At 37.1% G+C, this 21609-nt stretch overlaps 1 protein-coding gene across 2 annotated transcripts; it reads left to right on the forward strand.

Annotated features, from left to right (window-relative positions):
* The first annotated feature begins 13841 nt into the window (after nt 1-13841).
* LOC116805453 (dual specificity protein kinase zak2-like) lies at nt 13842-20093 on the forward strand. Of its 2 annotated transcripts, XM_043214855.1 has the most exons (24): nt 13854-13983; nt 14042-14140; nt 14203-14349; nt 14414-14552; nt 14610-14751; nt 14818-14974; nt 15076-15369; nt 15448-15627; nt 15691-15844; nt 15897-16053; nt 16122-16167; nt 16726-17037; nt 17104-17277; nt 17366-17507; nt 17562-17694; nt 17805-17880; nt 17936-18256; nt 18337-18692; nt 18770-18824; nt 18895-18938; nt 19052-19100; nt 19155-19463; nt 19521-19697; nt 19765-20093. In XM_043214855.1, the coding sequence occupies exons 1-24, from the start codon at nt 13969-13971 to the stop codon at nt 20059-20061; spliced, it is 3975 nt and encodes a 1324-aa protein (XP_043070790.1). In that variant the 5' UTR covers nt 13854-13968; the 3' UTR covers nt 20062-20093. The 2 variants fall into 2 exon arrangements, with proteins under 2 accessions (XP_043070791.1, XP_043070790.1); XM_043214856.1 differs by lacking the exons at nt 17805-17880; nt 17936-18256; nt 18337-18692; ... (4 more) ...; nt 19521-19697; nt 19765-20093 and having other exon boundaries at nt 13842-13983; nt 17554-17665.
* The last annotated feature ends 1516 nt before the right edge of the window (nt 20094-21609 follow it).

Here is a 21609-nt window from a genome sequence, read left to right on the forward strand (position 1 = left end):
GCTCAGACAAACAAATGCCATTATAGTAGGCAAATGCTAGACGTAGGGTCAATGCATTATATCCCCAACAGAGAAGTCAAGGAGCTGCCACAAAAAAAAAGAAAGAAAAAGAAACAAGTACATAATTTTTAGGCTTCGCCAAACTTAAAGATATTAAAAGCTTTGAAGTACTTCGAATGGTTTAAAGACTCTGATATAATTATAGCAGAGGGCATCGAGCATAAGACAATGTTGTTTCAGGTAAACTAGAAACAATGTATATTAAAGAAAACCCAGCAGATGAATAATAATAGTTTTAATTACAACAAAATCTTTATTTTTAAATGGAAATTACGGATCGCAAAGTATTTTATTTCTATTTGCCAATTATTATTCACAGCAGTTTCATTCTGTTGACTTCTCTATTTCACTTTGCCAGCTGCTTTGAGCTTCTCATTTGTAAATGGGGAAAGTTCTCGATGAATGAAGTAAGTAGTTTCAAAGTTTGACTGACTTGGCCTCGGCTTCGATACGGCTACTTATAAATCAGATGGAAAAGAAATGATTGTCAGCATCTCGCCAGCAACACTTTTTGACCCAATCTGTGAAGCATAATTAACTGAACTTTTTTCCCCACTGTTGTTTATTTTTCTCTTTTTTTTTTCGTTTCTTTTTCCTCTCGTTGGCAGAAAGGCAAACGCCATAATTACAGTTGACTGGCTGGCACTTCAAGTGAACGCTCACTGATTTCTTTTAATGAGCGCCTGTATGCCACGCCCACTTGCTCATAGAATGCGTTACTAATTATTTGTAATTTGCTTTGATTTTTGCACTTTGGGTGGTGCTGGCTCAGCTGCTGGATTGAGGCGCGTCTGAAACTGCTTTTAAAGTGCAACTTAAGCGCAATTACGTGCTGCATAATACTTGAAATTGTTGCGGATCGGGGAGGTAATTGGGGAACAGCATCAATTAGTCGCTCTCCTCTCTATTGGGAGCATCTCTTTTTGGCCGGCTGCTAAACTCATTAAACCATTTATGCTCGACCAATTAAACTTCTAATTATTACGCGCATAAAACACACACACGCATATACGTTGCAATCTGACCTGCGGATGTGTCTGTGTGTGTCTATGTGTGTGTCTGTGTGTGTGTGTGTGGCTCGGTGTGCGTTGTGCAAGCAATTTAACTCACGCTGCGTATGAGTAATGCGGCCACAATAACAACGGCGCCCTCGACTGGCCTTCGATATGCCAACTATTTTCGCGTGTAAAATGGAAATGAAATAGATACATTGCCTGCCCAGCTTTACATTGTACACGCATTTGACCAAAGTTTTCTGGTTCTTTCTACTTTTTTTTTTTATTTTTATCGCCGTTTTTGGGTAGTTTCAGTTTTCTCTTTTTGGGGCACATGAAAATTACAGGCCTGCAATATGGATCAAGGTTTGCATAGCTAAGCACCAATGCGTGTCGATGATTGGCATGACATGGGCTGCTCTTACGTATAATTTTGGAATTTTCGACGCAGGTAAAATGAGTACTCAGAGCAGAGTATTGCGCTGGCTGACAGCGGCTCCTGTACGGTGTAACGGCGCGAATACTCAGCTCGCAATTTACAAAACACTGCACATAACATGCACATTAAACTTAAGCAGCTGGTCTAGATCAGCTGGTGCAGCTTATGGTGCGTTGGAGAGCTTTCGAACGCGAACTTTCGCTCTTAATCTTTCTAACGCGAACTTTCGCTCTTAATCTTTCTAACGCGAACTTTTGCTCTTGAACTGTCAAGTTGGCTGCGCCTGCGTTTCTGAATGCATTTTATTCTTCCGCATGCTATCGATGCAAGAAGCAAAAAGCAGATCGGTGCCAAAAAAAATTTTTGTTTGTTTTACGTGAAAATTTGCACGTGGTAAAACAAATACAATCGTCAAACATCCGAAGCTGGGATAGAATTTAAAGTGCGATATTACGGATACCATAACACTGAAGACCGGTCATACCCGACAGCAGTTGAATTTAATGAAATTTCGACTCATTACCGGGATTTTGGCAGTTCACGTGTGAGCGGACTTTAAAGTTGTATCTCTTTTGTGCTCGGCTATAGATTTTGTTAAAAATAAAATCAAGCCGAATTCAGCGGAGAAGCGTTGCCAGCGTCTATTCAGGGCTGCTCAACGCGGCTCAATAACAACAACAGAAGAACAACTACAACAACAATAACAAGAGCAACAATAACAACAACAGAAGAACAACTACAACAACACAGGGACAACAACCCCGGTGTCTTGAAATTTAGTTCTAAGTAATATTATACTCCATACTTATAAATTTGTACAATATTTTCTAGTGAGCGCTTTGTATCCATTTTGCACCTTTGACTCTAATTATCACCGCCTACAGATCGTCTACGTCGACAGGCCTGCTGACATCGATGGATCGCTAAGGATGATATGGTAGTAAGTACGGCGTAGCCGGACGTGATGGCATCAGAGATGCAATAGTGGTAACTAAAGCGCCCATAGAATTTTGTTCATGCATTCAACTGCATAAGTATTGATATTCCTAATAGTATAAAATTAATAAGATTATAATAGTATGAGAGCAATAATTTACAATGAAGTTACAATGTCCTTATTGAATCCCATTATCATGAATTGCCCTTTGTATTTAACTTTAATTCAATTATAGAAATATAAACATGGGATAATTTGTTATTATTAAAGGCACCTTAGGTTTGTAGCACCGTAGGCTTCATAGGGTAGGATCCGAAATTGCGATAGATTCCTACAAGGTTGGGTGGGTAAAAAGGATAACTCTAACAACTTAATTCTCCAACTTTAGATAGGCTATAAGCAACATCAGTCCGTTCCATTGGTATGGCTCACATTCCTTATCCCGTTCTTCCCGTTCTTCCCTGTCTACGAAATTATTAGTGTAGCACCGTTTGTTTAGGCGGCACAATACCCACGCCAAATTTCCCTGAGCAAGGCCGCCCCCAAATAGTAGACAGGGTGTGCAAGCGGAGACGACATTGTTAGTGTTCGTTCCAACGTTCGTTCAATTTCATGATTTACCAACTTCTTAGAAGCAAATAATATTCAGAAATAATAAGTTTGCTTAAGAAAAACAAAAAGAAATATAGATTTCCAATTCTACATATGCTTAAGAAAAAACAAATAGGAATTTAGATGTGCAATTATGTTAGATTTTTCTGAGTTTCCTTAATCCTTGGGGAATAAATGTTGGACAATTTTACATTTAAATACAGCCACATTTATTTATTATATTTATTTTTTATTTACAAATATAATTTTTTCTTTTACATAATTTAAAACCTTTTATAGAAATTGTAAACTCTTTAAAAATTCATATTCTAGTTTAATCAAGAACATCGACACATCTTTTCAAAGAAGTCGTCTTTCAATAAATATGGCATTTACTGACAAAATATATATATCAAATGGCACAGTATAAAACGGCCATCCAATTTCTAAAAATGCTTACCAACACTATTAGCAACAAAGTTCATCAGAATACCTTCAAGAGTGGTTCATTCTTCCACAAGAGTGAGGTACGAGTATAATTTACTTCTTTTGTAGCTGCCAAAAATTAATGCACCTTTTTCAGACTAAGCCGCCAACAACAGTAAACATATGTATGTATATGCAAGGGTACGTTTGTGTATTTAAATCAGCATGAGTGTTTGTTGTGGGTGCGATAGAGCAACAAACACAGAGTGCATTGCAGTATAACTCGCTACAAATCCAACAAAATAGGATTAAAACTTATTCAGGTGCGCTTCTGCTACAATTTTTTTTATATTTTTTGTTTGTTTTAGTTTCCGTTTCCCGTTGCGATAAATGAATGTTGTATTTACTTCTGTTCGCGACTACCTCAAAACACGAAATCTGAAATACGCAAATAGACTGAGCACCATTGCACAGCTGCCTCTTTGCCTTTTTGCTTTATGGGAGTTTTTATCTGCGGCTTGCTGCAAGGTGTTTGCTACATGCTCTCCTTCTCTCTCTTTCTCTCTCTCTCTCTCTCTCACTCTCGGCAGCTCAACTGGGACAGCGGTCTGGACAATGCCACAGAATGCTCAAGATAAATGTGATAAATGCGCGCTAGTGTGCAAATAGCGTTATAAGCTGACCGCAAGCTTTGTGATGTTGCGGAAATTGTATACCAGTGTGTGTGTGTGTGTGAGTGGGTGTGGGTGTGTCAGACTGGTGAGTGTGTATGTGTGTATTAGCATAGCTAATATGACGTTTTATGTTGTAGTTTACATATATGCACACACAGATACAGATAAAGTACAGTTGTGCATGGGGCAAGCTGCAAAATTAACTGCATATATTTCTTTGCCAAAGGGAAACTGTTGTCTATAATAAATAAAATGCAAGTTTTTGCTTTAATTAGTATTCATATTTTGTTTAATTTATGGTGCATGATAGGTTCTATTTTATATTCATAAACATTAACATTTAAATCATTTGCAAAAGTTCCTTTCAAACTGCGAATACATTTATTTTATGAATACATTTATAAATGTGAAATTGAAACTCAATTTAATTCATTCGTTTCGTTCAAATTATTTGCCAGAATCAAGATATTATATAAATATTTTTGTTGAATTTTATTTAGAAAATCGAACATTGTGGGAAAATATTTCAAAACTTTGAAGCTGAACATGTGCAAAAGATCACTTCAATTGTTCGCGCCGCCTTCGAATACTGGAATCAGCTGCTTTGTCTTCAATGGGTATTAAATGTGGCACTTGCCCCCTGGCAAAATCCTATTACACAATTTACATGACTTTCATCAAACCCAAAAACACTGCACAACACAACAAGAGGGCAACAAGAGCGACAAGCGCACTTCACAATGTTGCACAACACACTCACCAATATTCAAACACACAAATATACACACACACACATACACACACACACACGCCCGCACACACAGCCCAAGTAGCGCACTTTGTCGCTGCTTATACTCGTCCATGTGACACTGCGCCCCAGATAAGTAGGCAACAAACACTATGCGTTGTGCCATTGCTGCTGGTGCAAGTCTATATATGTATGTGTGTATGCGTGTGTGTGTGCATATGAGTTCGTGTGTGTTTTGGTGTTTCTACATACTCGAAAATTGTCATTCGGCCAAAGTTGTTGTTGCTGCTGCTGCTGCTGCTTGTTGGCATCGCCCAGCATCATGTCGTTGGCAACGACAGCGATGCAAGCGCTAATTATGGAAATTAAAAACTTAGCGAAAATATAAAAATGTGCATTTTTTAATTAAATAGAACAGAGCGTGCTGTGACATAGGTTGTTATAGCATTGCTTTGCGGCGCTCCACGCCCCACCTTCCGCCACCTGCTCATCGTATTGGTAACAAAAGCATTGCAGATGCCCCAGAGCCAACCACGTGTGAAGCAAACCCAAAATGCTTGCAGTATTATTACATTTTTTAGACGCTTTTTTTTTTTTGGTTTTGCGCTGCTTCTACTGTTGCAAGTGGAGCCGCGCTGCGCCCATTTGCTAACCAAACTAAGCATGTGTGAGTGCTTGTCTCTGTGTGTAGGTAATTTGCATTTGTGCTTTCACTGCGGCTTGTGCTGCTGCAAAGATGCTATCCAACCACACACACACACACACACACACACGTGGTGTAAGATAAATCGCTGCTGTAAGGTCAAAAGCTGAAAACTATGTAGAAAGTAAAGCATTTGTCTGTGTGTGTGTGTGTTTGTGTGTCTCTGTGCAACGTTATGCATAATGTGGGCATAGCCGCTAGATTGTTGCTACATACTTTTAAGCGCGATATAATTTAATTCCACGATTGTGGGCACAATGGGCAAGGAAATTTGTTGCAACTGTCTTAGTTGTTATCCTAATTGAAGCTGTATTGCAGATAGGACTCGTTTCATAACGCATCTATTTGAGACTACATAGACAACCATAGATACTTGTGCTGACATTCCGCCGATTTACCATAGAATTACACATTCGCTTTGCGTTACATTGAAGTGCAGTGGTATTCTGTCAATGACAGACACAAAATAAATCAACAAATTTAATTTTCATTTAATTTTAAACTAAAAATATACCGAAAAGTATCGTTGAAGACAAATCAAAACTTGAACAAATTTTTCCTAAAATTGCATTCAATATGTAAATCCATTTGGGTTTAGGTTTTAATTTTATTTTACACAAGAGGTAAGCTTAATTGAGGCAATTGAATTATCTAAGCTAGTTTGTGCATTAAGCTGCATACAATTTTGTTTCGCCTTAATGCTGTGGTCTCTGGTCTTAACACCTGGCTTAACTTGTCTTATTCATCTTAATTTCTTGGGTGACCGAAACTGAAGCTTATAAATTGACTTTTGTATCTGTCGCCACCTTAGGCAATTGCCAGCGTACCATAATTAGTTGTAATTTTCATTTGAACTCACACACAAAGAGAAAGCCAAGAAACGCTGGATATGAAATTCAATTAAAGAAGCAGTTTTGCATTTGAAACGTGTACAAAGTGCCTGCATCCATTGGAGTGGAAATTGTGGAATTTTAAATTGAATTAAATACAACTGGCATATTATGTGTGCTCAGGTAGCCTCTCTTTCGCATATGCTCCACAAAACTGAAGTACAGCAATTACAATTACAATCTAATTTGATTGCAAAACAATTTTCCAACTTGAAACGACATGCACAACAGCAACAACAAAATCAGCCAACAAATGCACCTTTGTGAATATGAACTTGCCAATGAGTTTAGCCAGTCATTGTGGTTAATAACCTTCCTACAACTACAGCGAGTTGGTATGACTAGAAAGGGTATGTGTGTGTGCGTGGTTAGATACCTGCTAATAGAAATTGGCTAAAGCTCCACAAGGCGATCACTGCAATTATAGCTGAAGTCGGTCATGTGTTGGCCACAAAAGCCGGAAATAACAACATGACCCAGATATGCATACACACACACACACATAAAAAAAACACATATAATTGGGCTCCACAACACCCACACTCACACATGCCGAATGATGTTTTGTAAACACCCTATTTTGTGTACACCTCGATTGCTTGACTGGCCACAAATTTAAGCGCCCTGCAAATTGCATTAGAATTCTCGTTGAATTGGTGTCGAGGTGAAGGGTTGAAGGCCATATGTTGTACACTCATTTACGCAAAGTTATGTGAGCTTTAATAGCTTTAATAGGCGTGACTATTAAAAATTTGCATAAATATCACCAAGAACTTTGGTAATGTCTCTGATTTACTGTCAATAAATTAAGTTAGTTTGCTGTTGAGATTTTGACCACTTTCAACTAACAATTTGATTTATTTTGAGAGATAAAAAAATATAAAATGCCTTTCAGCTAGATTTGCCGTATGTTTATTTAGTATTCAGGTATTAAAATTGAGGTCATTATTTGCTGTCATGTGTGCTGTTTAGATCTTGTCGAATAATTGGTTGTGGCATTGCTGAATACTCGATAAATAAAATGCAACAATAATTTTTCTGCTCTTTTAAAAACGACCTACGTTATAAATACAGTTTAAGTTTCTATGATCATTACATTAATGCATTTAATTTGCCAAAGTCACTTTTCGCATTGCTGGCCATATTATATACCAAATACCAAATACCATATGCCATTCATCGAGTACACTTAAATACAAACGGACATAAACACATCCACACACACACGTCTGTTGTTGATTAAATGGCAAAAGTTGTATAATCAAAAATTATTTCATAAACGGGCTCAGCGCTCGCAAATGGACGGCACAATGCTGGCTGAGAGCGGCACACCCTACAATTCCAAACCCTATGCACCCTATTTCTCCTCCCCCTCCTCCTCCCCCATCCTCCTAGCAGCGTACTTTATTAGTTTTGAGCGCTAAGTTAATAATAAAAAGTTTTTGCCGTTGCGAGTTTATCTTGCATGGTAACCGGCAACACAAAATGTTAAGCATACGCAATGTGGTGCGCTGGGGCCATTAGGCAGCTTTATTTATGTACGCACACACACACACACACACACACACACACATATAAGCATACATGTGTGAGTGCACGAGCATGTGGCAATGGGTCAAGCCTGATTATTAAAAAACAAAAGCAATTATAAGCGAGAATGTGGTTGAAAATTACTTTGATGGCAAACTGTGCGCAGTTTGAAATTATTCTATGTGCTTAAATTACACACATATTCAAAAAGCACAATGCGTGAACTGAATGTGTGTGTGTGTGTGGGTGAAACTAATATTTGTAATGTATTTTTGTATGAAACTTTTGGGAATAGCGAGTTTTGTTGAAATTGTCACGCCTACAATTTAGAAGCGAAACTACGTACATAAATCTAAGTCGAATTGCTTTTATTTTTCGAAAGGACACAATGACTCTGTTTCAAAATTGCTGCATTTTGGTTCACTGTTTGCTGTAACTTTATGTGTTTATTAAATCCCTTTGAAAAATATTAAAATGCTTGCTTTTAGGTTGAAATTTCACTGATGCATATGATGAATACAATTTCAGAGAAATATATTGAAGAACGATGTTTATTGCTTGACGTTTAACAAATTCCTTCGACATGTTTCCGATTCTAATATAATTGGGAGGCTACTTAAATGTGTATGAATTTTATATATATCTTAGTAAGTAATTGTGGCAGACGGATATAAGCTAAGGCATGCCAACCACTGAAAAATACTTACGTTAATCAGTAAAATGTAAAACATAAATTGCCTCGAAGGAAAGGGTTCGGTGAATTTGTACAGCTCTTATGTTGATAGATTATAACGTAAGCGCGTTCAGTGCTTAGAGTAAAAGCTAAATAATTAAAATATAACTAAGCTTACAGCACTTACCGCTTGAAAATTGGCCATTGACATATTGAATGATTTTTTGTTTTGCCAGACTTGGCAAGTAAACAAGAGCTTTACAATTTGCCAGACGAAAAGTTGTTCTAAATTGACTTTTTGGGTGAGCTAAAAGTCGCGACGGGTCGACAGTTGGCACTTTCTGACCACGTCGCAAATTAAATAATTAAAATGCAACCGAAATTTCGCCTGAAAAGGCGCCTTGTGTTTGAGCTTTAAATTATTAATTAGACTGCAGGGTCAGCCAAGTGGACCCAAGTGCTGGGGCGGGGAACGACAGAGGGTCAGGGACTGGGGCTGGGCCCGAGACAGGAAATGCCTTGAGTTTTGTGACAGCTTGAAAATAAGGACGTTGCATTGGGGCGTGGCAATATCAAGCGGTGTCTCGACGACAGCGCATTTGTAATTGTGTTGTTTTGCCACGACACGCCCAGAGAACGCCCTTTTTTCTAACCATTCCTGATTACTGCAACTGTGTATGCGAGATTATAAATAAAAGTGGAAGAAGCTTAAGTGACACAGATTCTATTTAAGTGCTGCATTTGTTTGTGCTGCTGTTTGTTTTTTCTCTCTTTTTTTTTCTGCTGTTCCGCGTGTCTCTGTGGGGAAGGTTAAGCGTTGAATTGAATTTAATTAGTTAGCAACTGGTTAGTTCACTTTATACGGTGTTCAATTTAGTGATATTTTCAAAATGTTTTTATTTAATTTCAAATACACACTGCAGCTGTTTAACAGAAAATACAAATATATCCCTATATTGGTGAACACCATTTTGTTCTATTTAAAACTCAATCCTATCATGATTATTGGTCTCTGGCAGATTGTAAATGGTTTGTTACCGGTTCAAAATGATATTGTTGAATATTTTTCAGCTGAGAATAATGAAATTAAATTAACAAATATTTCTGAATACAGATAATATAAATGGTGCAAATAAAATGTAATTCAGCAGGTAAGACAAAATATTTTTATATATATGATTTTAATCTTTGAAAAGTCAACCATACCAAATGATTATATTTGTTTCAGTTTTATACTTTTTTTTTGTACCACAGAATTTCAGAGCTGAGTCCTTTCACTGAATTGCATTGAACTTTATTTATTATACTATAGATCTTACCCTTGCTATCCCCGCATAGCAGAGTAATTTGCATTTACGCTCAATCAAATCCAACCACGCCAATTACACATTTGAATGGGCATTTTATTAAGCAAGTCATTTAAATTAATTTCGAAATTCTGCACAGCTGAGCAGGGAACATGCCTGTTTTTTAGTTTCAATCTCTCTGAATAATGCAACAGTTTTTTTTTTGTGCATCCCTGCCTAGATTTAGTACATCATGTACATTCACATATACTACATGTGTGTGCTAAATTAACTTTCATTTATTGTGTGCAATGCGGCGTATGCGCAATATGTACAGTAAATACAATTTGTTGCAGTTATTTACAGTTGTCTCTGGCATTAAAACCAAAACAACAAACAAAAAAGAAGAAAAAACGCTGTTATAGAAATCGACGAAGAACTTTATGAAATGTATTACATTTTTTTGGGAATATTTATGTGGCAGTTGAGAAATATTTCAACCCATTGCCGCCCATAAAAGTGCATAAATTTGCAATTTTATTTCCTTTTTATTTTTGGCACACATTTTTTTCTTTTTATTTATTTATTTATATTTTTTTTCGACTTCAGTGAAATATTTAAATAAAATAAGCAACAACAAGCAAAACGCGGCGTTGCTGTGCCGATGATTAATGAGCGAACATTTTAATAGGTAGTCTCCGTCTCCCATCTCCGGGCTGCCATTTCTCGCGTATTTCCACATGATTGCACTTAATATTTACACACACATATGTATGCTTCTGTGTGTGTGTGAGCATGTAGCTTTGCAATACGTACACACTTGCAAACATTTTGGTACTGGCAGCCATTTTTTTGCAGTTACAGACATAAAAAATCTTCGCCGCTTTGGCCACATTGCCCATGTGGCCACCCTTGCGATTCCCATGCCCCTTCCCCCTCTTCCCGTGCAATGACGCTGTTGCCACCAGGCGTGATTTATTACTTCAATTGTGTAGTCGCGGGAAATGCATTTTGCGCATTGCATTTCATTGCTGCCAGCGTTTGTTTTCCGCCCTTCCAAACGCAACTCCCGAACAGTGTACTCCTTACTTATTCGGCCGGCGAGGTGTGAAGTTGGTACCATACAGGCACACGCATGTTTGTGGCCGGCCGCATCGCCTCTTCCATCCAGCGAAGGGCATGTTGGGCACTCGGCAAAAGAGCAAAAAAAAAACCTGTATATTTTATTATTAATTCAGTTTATCTCACGGTGTTCAATTTGTATTGAGTGTTTATTTTTTTTTTTTGTTTTACAAAATTGATATTTGATTTTTCATGTCTTTCTTAGTAATTGTTAAATTCATTTCTTAGAACACTCAATTGATTCAGAATTATCTCAGCTCGATATTGCTATCGAGTTCTCTACAAATAACATTTTCTTTAGGGTATGCAAAAGTCGATTCGTTGTTTTGACTACACCATAAAACTCTTTGTTGAATTGTTTTCCTTTTTTGTTCAATGCATATTTTTTTTATTTTTTCCTTGGGTGTAAGTTTTTGCCAGATCTCGCGTAAATCACACAAGTGTCGGAACGACTATGCTCGTAAAAGCGTGTAGCATACTTTGCATGCAATCAGGCAATAGAAGCGACTTTTATTTGGCATTGCAATGGTCGCATTCTAGCACCGGCGGCATTAATATGAATAGGAACTGGAATACATAGACTCGAATGTAATATAATTTGTACGCTCTCGCATTTCATAGGCCTCTGATGACTATCGTGCATCTAATTACGTGCCCTGGTTCGGTTCACTCCAGTTTTGGTTTTGGCTTAGGTTTTGGTTTTGGGCTTTGCGACTGCTTGCAGACGATTGCTGGCCATGCTTTGACATATATTTCAGTCATTGCACTTTTGCTCAACGAGAGCCATAACTGCGACCAAGTGCGCTTTCAAGTAACGACTGCAGCTTATGGCACCGACTACCAGTCCGAGACCAAAAGAGTGTGAGGGAGCATTTTGCAAGTGGATGATATATGCTGGGCAGCCGAGTCGCATGTTCATTGCTTCCGTTCGCATGTCTGCAAAATTATTTTAATTATGCATTTGCATTTTGGGCAGACAGTCGCCGGCGGCGACCCATCAGCACTTGCCTGACTTGGCTCGGAGAGCTTAAATGCCCGGACAGCATATGTAACTAATCGCCACAATGATGGCCCACAGTTGTGGTACAGGCCCCGCTCTGATATTGAAACTGTTCTTACGCATGAATTTGGATTATTATGCTGATCGCTTGGATTATGCAATGTGCAACGTGTGAATTTAATTTCTATATATATATATATATATATATATATATATATATATATATATATATATGTATATGTTTGTGTGTGTCCTTCTGTTGGCATTCCATCATCGGTATCAGCATTCAACATCAGATGCATCAGTTGGTCATTTAGTCATTTTGGTCAACTCGAGTGCCAGCCTCAAGCAAAATTAGTTTTTTATGTAAATTGTTAGCCAATGACGTGCGGTTCAGTCCGCTCTATCCGCACAATTTACATATATACATATATATATAAATATATACATATATATATACATATATACTGTATATATATACATGTACATATATATATATATAGTTCTACACATACATGTGATACAAGTATGTGTATGTGTGTGTGTGATGTGTGCTCATGTGAGCATTTATAATAATTTATGTGTGAATTTCTCATGTTGTAGCCTAGAACCTGCTGTATGAGTGCAGCCAGCCGCCTGCCTCTCTGCCAAGCGCTCGCCGCTTCACTCCCTTCCCTGCTCGATGCTTTACTGTAGCGAGTGCCCAATGAGCAACAAAGTGTTCGCTTTTAGGATCAAAATGCCTGTATTTTCAATTACATGAGTGTGCACATGATTGAAATACTGATAGCATGCATGAAAATTCGCTGTTCAATATTTAATATTGGCGACTAAAGATGTGTTTCACTCGAAAAATAATTGCGACTATGCTTAAACAAGTCAAATTGAACCTAACCAAGCTCAACGTCTGCCACAACACAAATGTGTAACAATAAAATGTGTGCTTGACATTGTTTTGTATTTGTTGATTAATGAATAGTGCTATCAGTGGGTAGACCGATTGATAAAAGTCGCAAAAGTATAAAAATACAAAGCTGCGACAATTTGACTGAATACAGCAAATAAACACGCAAACCGAATATACTCGTGTACCTTCGGAATCAGAGTATAATAAATCTAGGCATCAAAATATTCACTTTCATAATGCGATACCCACGCCAAAATAGGTATGCAAGTTAAGGTTTAATTCTGCACGTACCCGCTAAAATATGTAAGTTAATGTGTAAATACGTAAGTTTTATATTATAAATAATATATACTATATATTATACATATACATACACATGTACAATTTCACATGTACATGTGGAATTTCATAAATGAGAGAAAGAGACAAGAAACGATCAAAGCTATCTGGAAACCTTGATGCTATTGCTTCGATACCATTGAGAACCAGTAATGGAGTCAGTTGCGATTTCAGTGGAGTATCGATATCTGATGAGCATCAAAAGTCAGCCGGTTGCATTCAGAGTTAACAGACAGAAGAATGAAGTGCAATATGCATGCGTTCAAACTAAAATATCTTTAAGCACAAACATATCAATGTATTCCACTGTGCCATCCATTATGATAATAATATAAACTGTATACCATAATTTCTACATATTGTAGCAGGTCACTAGTGACGTATACTCAGACTGTAACATAACATCTGTAATATGACATGCAACTCTGTATATAGCATGCGATAACGATAACGATCTATATCAATGGTCTGACCACCAGCTTGATGTGGAACAACCGTTTTATATTCACACACGAAGTGCGCAATTGATCTGCTGCTGAGTAATCGCTAATTTTTTCAAGTTTTCGATCAAGTGAACGGAAATACTTGGTCTACGTGCCGGTCATAAAATATATATGTAAACACATTTAAGTGCAGAACTTAACAAGAATGGGCTCAAGAAATGTACGTCTTATTGATATTCAAATATTTTAGATATAAATTAACAGAGTTAAAATTTCAGTCAACATTTTATTATAAAGAGGACGATTTTGACAAACCAATGGCGAATGTGTATGACGACGGTGAGCATTTGAGTAATTTCTTACATTGGGAGCAACAGGTACGATGCATATTTGATGGCCTATGCACTTAAATAGCTTCTAATCTTCTTTTGAATTATAGAGTCTTCAACACATTCTTTCCGAGGAACCTAACCGAGATATATATACCGAAGGACTTGAGTTATCTGATTGCTTTCACACCTTAAATATCTGTGTCATTTATGATAAACATTTCAGAAATACCGTTTGCGATTATATATCACCGCAGGTTATCTATAAATGAGATACGATTTATATATAAATATAACCTGCTTAATTTTTCTTTATCGCAGATAAGAGACCTAGGACAGCACTATCACCAGTGCAAAATACGCAGCTTTAAAATATTATTTTGGGAGTTGTTGTCACGCATGATTCCGTGCAATCACTTACATCCACCTTTACACCTTACTAATAATCTTATATTCAAAGGTGAATGACCTACAAAAAAGTACTAAAATTCAGTTGTTAATTCCATTACTTTCTTAGCAAACAATCATATTGTAATTAGTGAAATACAAATACCCAACTCTGAGCTTATCGATAAATTAATAAAAGAATGCAGGAAATCGGTTCCGAGAGAGAGGACAGCGATTAATGAGATATTCTCCGATATCAGAGACTGTGTTAGGTGAGAGAAATACGACATTTAACACTTAAATATGTTATATATTTCGGGTGATTTCTTTGATTGCAGCCAACGTAAGCATTCAACATTGAATTGGACAAATTTCGATAAAGGAACAAAACTTGACTTTGAAGAAATTGACTATGCAGGAATGGACCTTGCAGCAATTGACCTTGTAGCAATTGACCTTGGAGCAATTGACCTTGCAGTAATTGAAATACGCCAGGTAGAAATACAAGATTTTGATTTCATTTTTTGTCATTATTGTGGTGTGAAATACTACATAAGCTTTCTTATAATATTTATTGTTTTAAATACATCTTCCAGGAAATCGGAAGAGGAAATTTTGGCGTCACGTTCGAGGCAACGTGTTATTTTTTGACAATTGCTGTAAAAAAATTTAAATACACAATCGACGAAATCGTCGAAGAACGAGGCAGGCAGCTAATGCTTTTATCGCATTGCAATGTTGTACCTATACTTGGCATCGCGCTTGATGGAGAATTTGCATATTTGCTAACAAAGTACTTAGATGGTGGAACCCTACTCGACTACGTGCACAACAAGATGCTACCCCTTAATGTTGATCACGCTTTCAGTTGGATGATTTCTCTTGCTAAGGTATTTGCTATAACGAAAATATTTATATTACTGGTACTCAAATAACTTACAGATCATGCATACTCTTTTCATTTGTAGGCCATTGAATACATTTTATGTGTAGAGAACCTAGACCCACGTGTCATATGCAATTTAAAGCCTAAAAACTTGAAGTTAATGGATAATAATACCCTTGTGACCTTATGTAATTTTTGTATTGAGTTCGATGATAGCAAATTGTTGAAAAATAATTTAGATAAATGCTATATAGCACCGGAGGTTTGTGTGATACCCAAGAAAATTGTAATCATGTATGTTATATGTAAATTAATTTGTGCGTAGGTTCTCAAAGATGGAGTTTACACAGAGCAGAGCGTCGTATATACCTATGGTATTATCTTCTGGGAGGTATTGGCACGCAAGAGCCCTTTCGAGCAGTATCAAAATGAGGAATATACTGATAAAGAATTACTAATTAGTAGAGCAGTCAAAAGAGGTACGAACGTTGACATCCTACCGAAGTGATTACATCATTTTGACTCTTACAGGTATACGTCCGCCCATTGAGTATATCGCTGTAAAGGCCTCCAAGCCATTAGAAATATTCATTAAAAATTGTTGGCATAATGAACCGGCAGAACGACATAGAATGGATGAATTAGTGGAGAAACTAAAGGACGTCGAGTCTGACACGAAAAAATGGAGGTAATTACTAATACATCTTAGCACAATATTTAATTTTAATTACTAAATTGAGTAACTATTTTTTTCAGAAAGCCGCGTATCGTCGATTTTAAGGAGATAAAGCTGTGTGAATATGTAATAATCTGCCAAATTGGCTTCTGCTTTTATACTTTAATAAGAGTATATTGGTTTTGTCATGTCCGTCTGAACGATGTAACGCAAATCGATAAAGCTATATATCTTCTATTTAAGCTAGTCACCAAATTTTATATGTATATTACTGCTAACACTATCTCCGATCTCTTCTACATTTGGAAGATAGGTCACGAGGAACATTTGGTAAGAAATTCCTTGGCCACTCCCATCCCATCTTCAGCAACACGAAAGCATATATGAGACACAATGTTAGAGCAAGAGTTTCCAAACTTGAAATTTTGATGACTATCAACATTCTCCTAAGGTTGACAATACAAATTCCTGGCTATGACCATCCCTTCCTAAAAATCGCTATACTTATATCTCCCGCAATTTGAAAAGCACATTAAATATTATCCAATGTTTGACACACGCACCCATTGCTGCTCTACCCCTACCACGACAAACAATTTCTTTGCCACCAGTTATCAGCTCGTAATATACTGAGATCAGACTGCAGCGTTCTCACTTGTTCTATCTGAAATATGTTTTCTACAGGTCATTGGGAAAAGTGAATATGGCATTGTCTACAGAGCTGAATGGCGCGATATAGAGATAGGATTAAAAAAATACATTAAAGTTTGCAAAAATAACATAAGACCTGGTCTTGTCGACGAGATTACACTTCTCTCCAGCAATGCCCATGACAATATTGTACGATTATATGGCATAACCTATGATAGTCAGGAAATAGCGCATCTACTCATGGAATATACTACTTGCGGATCACTCTACAACTATTTGCATGGTGAGGAAAAGCGAGATTATACCATTTCAAATTCCCTCCACTGGATGTATCAGGCGGCAAAGGTACTTTGCACTTACTTATTTGTCCAACCAATTAACAGATTTTGATTTCATTTTTTTCTCTTGAAGGGTATTGAGTACCTCTTGCGTACGAAAATAATCACAGGAATACATGGCAATTTAAATTCCCAAAATATGTTGCTGTTCAATAACTTTACGCTTTTGAAAATAAGTGATTATTGTTTTCCGGCCGATGAGGATGCGCATTTCATCCATCAAAATAAAGCGTATGTAGCACCAGAGGTTTGTATTCCCTAAATGAATGGGAAGTTAAAAAAAAATAGAATATATAAACACTAATGACATAATTTCATAAACACTAATAAAATAGGTGTTGGACGGAAACCCGCATACAAAAGAGAGCGACGTATATAGCTTTGGGATTGTTGTATGTGAGGTGTTTTCACACAGAAAGCCCTTTTATCAATGGGAAGAACCGCTCAGTTATACTAATTTACAAGCGATCATTGAAGGTACGGAAGTTAAAATAATAACAATATAGCTTAAAACATTTTTAAGTTTTTCAGGCGAACGCCCGGATCTTAGTGATTTAACTGATTCCAAGTTTAATGACATCAAGGAAATAATTGAAAGCTGCTGGGCGGAACCAGAAGAGCGTCCCACAATTATGGAACTAATCGATTTGCTGAATAATCCTGGGTAAGTTGTAAGAGCAATAACAGATATCTCATAAATCACCTTTTCTATCAATCAATAAATTTATGTTTTTCAATATCAATAAACTAATTCTATTTGTTACATATTCCCAGGGAGTTTAAAAAAGTAGCTAGGCTTGAAGCTGAAGTACTTCCGGATGTACAATTTGAGGAAATTGATATTGAAAAGGTAACATACAATAAAATATAATTCATTTATTAAAACCATTATTTTCACCCATCAGGAAAGTGTTCGGAAAGGTACCTTCGGGAATATCTACAAAGCTAATTGGCATCAACAACAGATCGCAGTGCAGCGATGCACAAGGGAGTCTTTTGAAGGGGACGATTTCAACTTCGACTGTTTTGTAAGAGTGGTCAGAAACCTTATCCGCGTTAGGCATGAGAATATTGCGGAACTCTATGGAATGACCATCCATGATAATACATTTTTTATACTAATGAATTACCCAGAGGGTATATCCCTTCACAAATATTTGTATGGAGAAGAAGAGTTTGAGTATACAGTGGCGCGTGCGCTTAATTGGATGATCCAGTGTGCCAAGGTCTGTTGTAAAACTTATGGATAAACTCTTGTTTGACAATTATGCAATTGCAATATTGCAATTGACATTTCCAATTATAGGGTTTAGCTTACTTGCATGCCATGACACCGAAGCTTGTTATCCATGAACGTTTGAGGCCATATAACCTACTACTTCTAACCGATGACTACCGAATCTTGAAAATTTTTGGCATTCAATGGTCTAAAAGGAATAGTACTATTTACGACGTTGAAAACTTTGGAAGTATTTTGGCGGAGGTGTTTTTACGCACGAAGGCTTTTACAAATTTCGGGGAAGGTAAAATTACGGACTTTCTTACTGCAGAAGGCATAGAGCCCATAAAAAAAATAATTTCACGTTGTTGGAGCCAGCTGAACAGCTGGAGTACAACTGTAGAAATGAAAGAAATCGCTTCTGAACTCACGGATATACTCATGTAAGATTGAAATAAATTTCAACAAGTACAAAATTGTAAGATAATTAAATCAATTTTTATTACGTAATTGGTTGCAGAGCCCTTGATCCTTTAATAGCTTCTAATTTGATAAAACCAACGGGTCCACACAAGGTAATTTATAGTATGCTTATGCTTAGACTTTTAAATTATAAACATATTTTCAATGTAATTTCTGATCCAGTGGCCTCAACATTCTGGACGAAGAACTTCTGAACATAAGGATATGTGAGAAAATATTTATCTAATATTAATAATAACTAATTTAGTTAAACATTAATTATTTTTCTTCTTTATTTTTCCTCTCCGATATCGCTTAATTTTATTCAATTTTCCCACAGGACACCGTACTCAGATACTATCAATATTGGGGATATAGATAAATACGAGGTATCAAGACACAAAATAAATTAACCTTGAGATAATTCAATTTTAACCTTGCAGGAAATTGGGAGAGGTAGCTTTGGCTCTGTTTGTAGAGCTAAATGGGGTAATTTAGTTATTGGGTTAAAAGAAATAAAGCTAATGCCAAAAAGCAATGTCCTTACAAAATTTAATCATGAGGTCAAGATGCTTTCACTTGTTGACCACGAAAATATTGTAAAATTATATGGGACCACCACTGATTCGGAGTCTGTTTATATACTTATGGAATATGCAGACTGTGGATCTCTCTACGGATACTTACATGACGATGAACAGCATAGTTACAAAGTGTCAGATGCTATTGACTGGATGATTCAGACTGTTAAGGTTCGTTCGTACACTGTAAATGAAAACATATAATTATGTTTTCATTCTCATTTATAGGCTATAACTTATATGCATGGCAAGGAACCGCCCCTTATTCATCGAGATTTGAAAACTTCAAATTTGCTACTAACCAAAAATTTCAAACATTTGATGATTGGCGATTTTGGCACTGTCAGAGAATTGGCGACAACAAATACGAGCGAAATTGGAACCCCTTCTTATGTAGCACCCGAGGTTTGTGTTATAAGCAACAAATTTGCATAAAGTTAAAATATTCGTAAATTGAATGGATCACTCGCAGGTTCTCAAAGGAAAAGAATATACGGAAAAGTGCGACATTTACAGCTTTGGCATTATTCTATGGGAGGTAATGTCGCGCAGGAGGCCTTTCGATCACCTTGAGAATAGCGTGGCAGAAGCAAGGAAATATCTTACTCTAAGTGGGGAACGGCCCGATCTGGAAGTCAAACTTATAAAGAAATGTGATCCATTGCTAGAATTGATTGAAGATTGTTGGCATCAAGAGCCGGACATGCGACCCTCTGCTAAATCTATTGATTTAAGTACAATTTCATGTTTTGATAAATATATTATATAACCAACGCCAAAACAATCACAATAATAGTAAAACAGAAATGTTACATTATTTAATAAAAATAATTGATTATATATAAAATAAAAAATAATTTCAAAAATAAAAGAATACGGACGTCTCTATGAGTGAAACCTTTTCAAATTGGAATATAAGTATATAATGGGGGCTGGGAAATCGATAATTGCAAATCTCCCACAAATTGAAAGGTGGAGTGACCAAAGTCTGAAACGTAGATTGCCTTCCTTCGTCGATGTTCTTCAAAGAATGACACATAAATTTACATACCCCAAAATTCACAAAATCGCACCTAAAATACTTAAAAAGTCGAGGCACAACTAATCAACGCCCGCTCCATCCCCACTCCTAACCAAACATGAAAGTTATTTGCCACCAGTTGTTTGTTGGTACTTAACAGGTGCAAGGGTATTCCCGCGGTCGGCCACAACTGCAACATTCTCATAGAATATTTTTTACTTAGCTTGAAATGCAGGCAATCGCACCACAATGGCGAACTGTTGCCTGGCCACTTGCAGCTGAAGCCTGGCTGGCTTCCAGGCAATTGTTGGGGGTTACGATGACCACGCCCCTATATGCTTAGCGATGCATGTAGCATTGACACACACATGTACTTGTTGGGGTTGGGCAAACGTTTTCCCAACTATTGAACCATTGCCATATCGTATTGACACTGCGACGGCGGCACACAGCTTGAGGCAGCTTCAGCCAGCTCAAGCCTGCTGCCAGCTGAACTGTCGGAACTGAGACACTCGCTAACTAGCACGCAAATCCCCTTAAATTTCTGATGCTCCAGCAATCGCAAGTCTTAGCCAACCATTTCTCTTATACCATACTGTGCGTCTGCAGACCTTTCTCACTTCCCTCCTCCTATTTGAGCCAAGTGGTCTGCAATGGCTGCACTGCGTTGGTCTATAAATCTAAAACCAAAGCGGACTAACGATTGCATTGATATGCGATGTTGTCCATGTCCGCTCCATTATCCAGTGTATATTTCTTTGTGTGCCCTTTCTCCATCCGTAGAATCTCGGCGCCGCGTTCAAGTGCATTACAAAGTGGCATTAGAGACACTGCTACCTTTCACTTAGCCTTTCGATTCTGCCTCACTCACAAATGCACATTGAATATTTAAATAAATTTCACATTTAATTAATATATGTCTCACATCTTATTTCCGACAGTGTCTAGCAAAAATTTTAATTGCCTGCCATAAACTAATTATACAATATTTTTAAAAAAATTCCAAAGACCGATGGCAGGTACATATATTAGCCACCAAAACTGGGGTTTCCCCACCTGCTAGGTCGGGTTATGTAAAAAAGTACCTTAATTTAGGGTCACAGTTTATTTCCTACAGTGGCATTATGGACACCTGGGTGCCATAAAACCCGGATTTTTTACGTCAGGTTGATTATTTTCGGAATAAATAGATCAATTCTTCGTAGTCAGTTTAGTTATATCCTGCATCTCGGGTGCAACCAGCCAACAAGGACTATGGGCAAATGGACTACCATGGACCAACGGAATCTCATCCTG

This window comes from Drosophila grimshawi, unplaced genomic scaffold, assembly GCF_018153295.1.
Source record: "Drosophila grimshawi isolate 15287-2541.00 unplaced genomic scaffold, ASM1815329v1 contig_311, whole genome shotgun sequence".
Classification (NCBI taxonomy): domain Eukaryota; kingdom Metazoa; phylum Arthropoda; class Insecta; order Diptera; family Drosophilidae; genus Drosophila; species Drosophila grimshawi.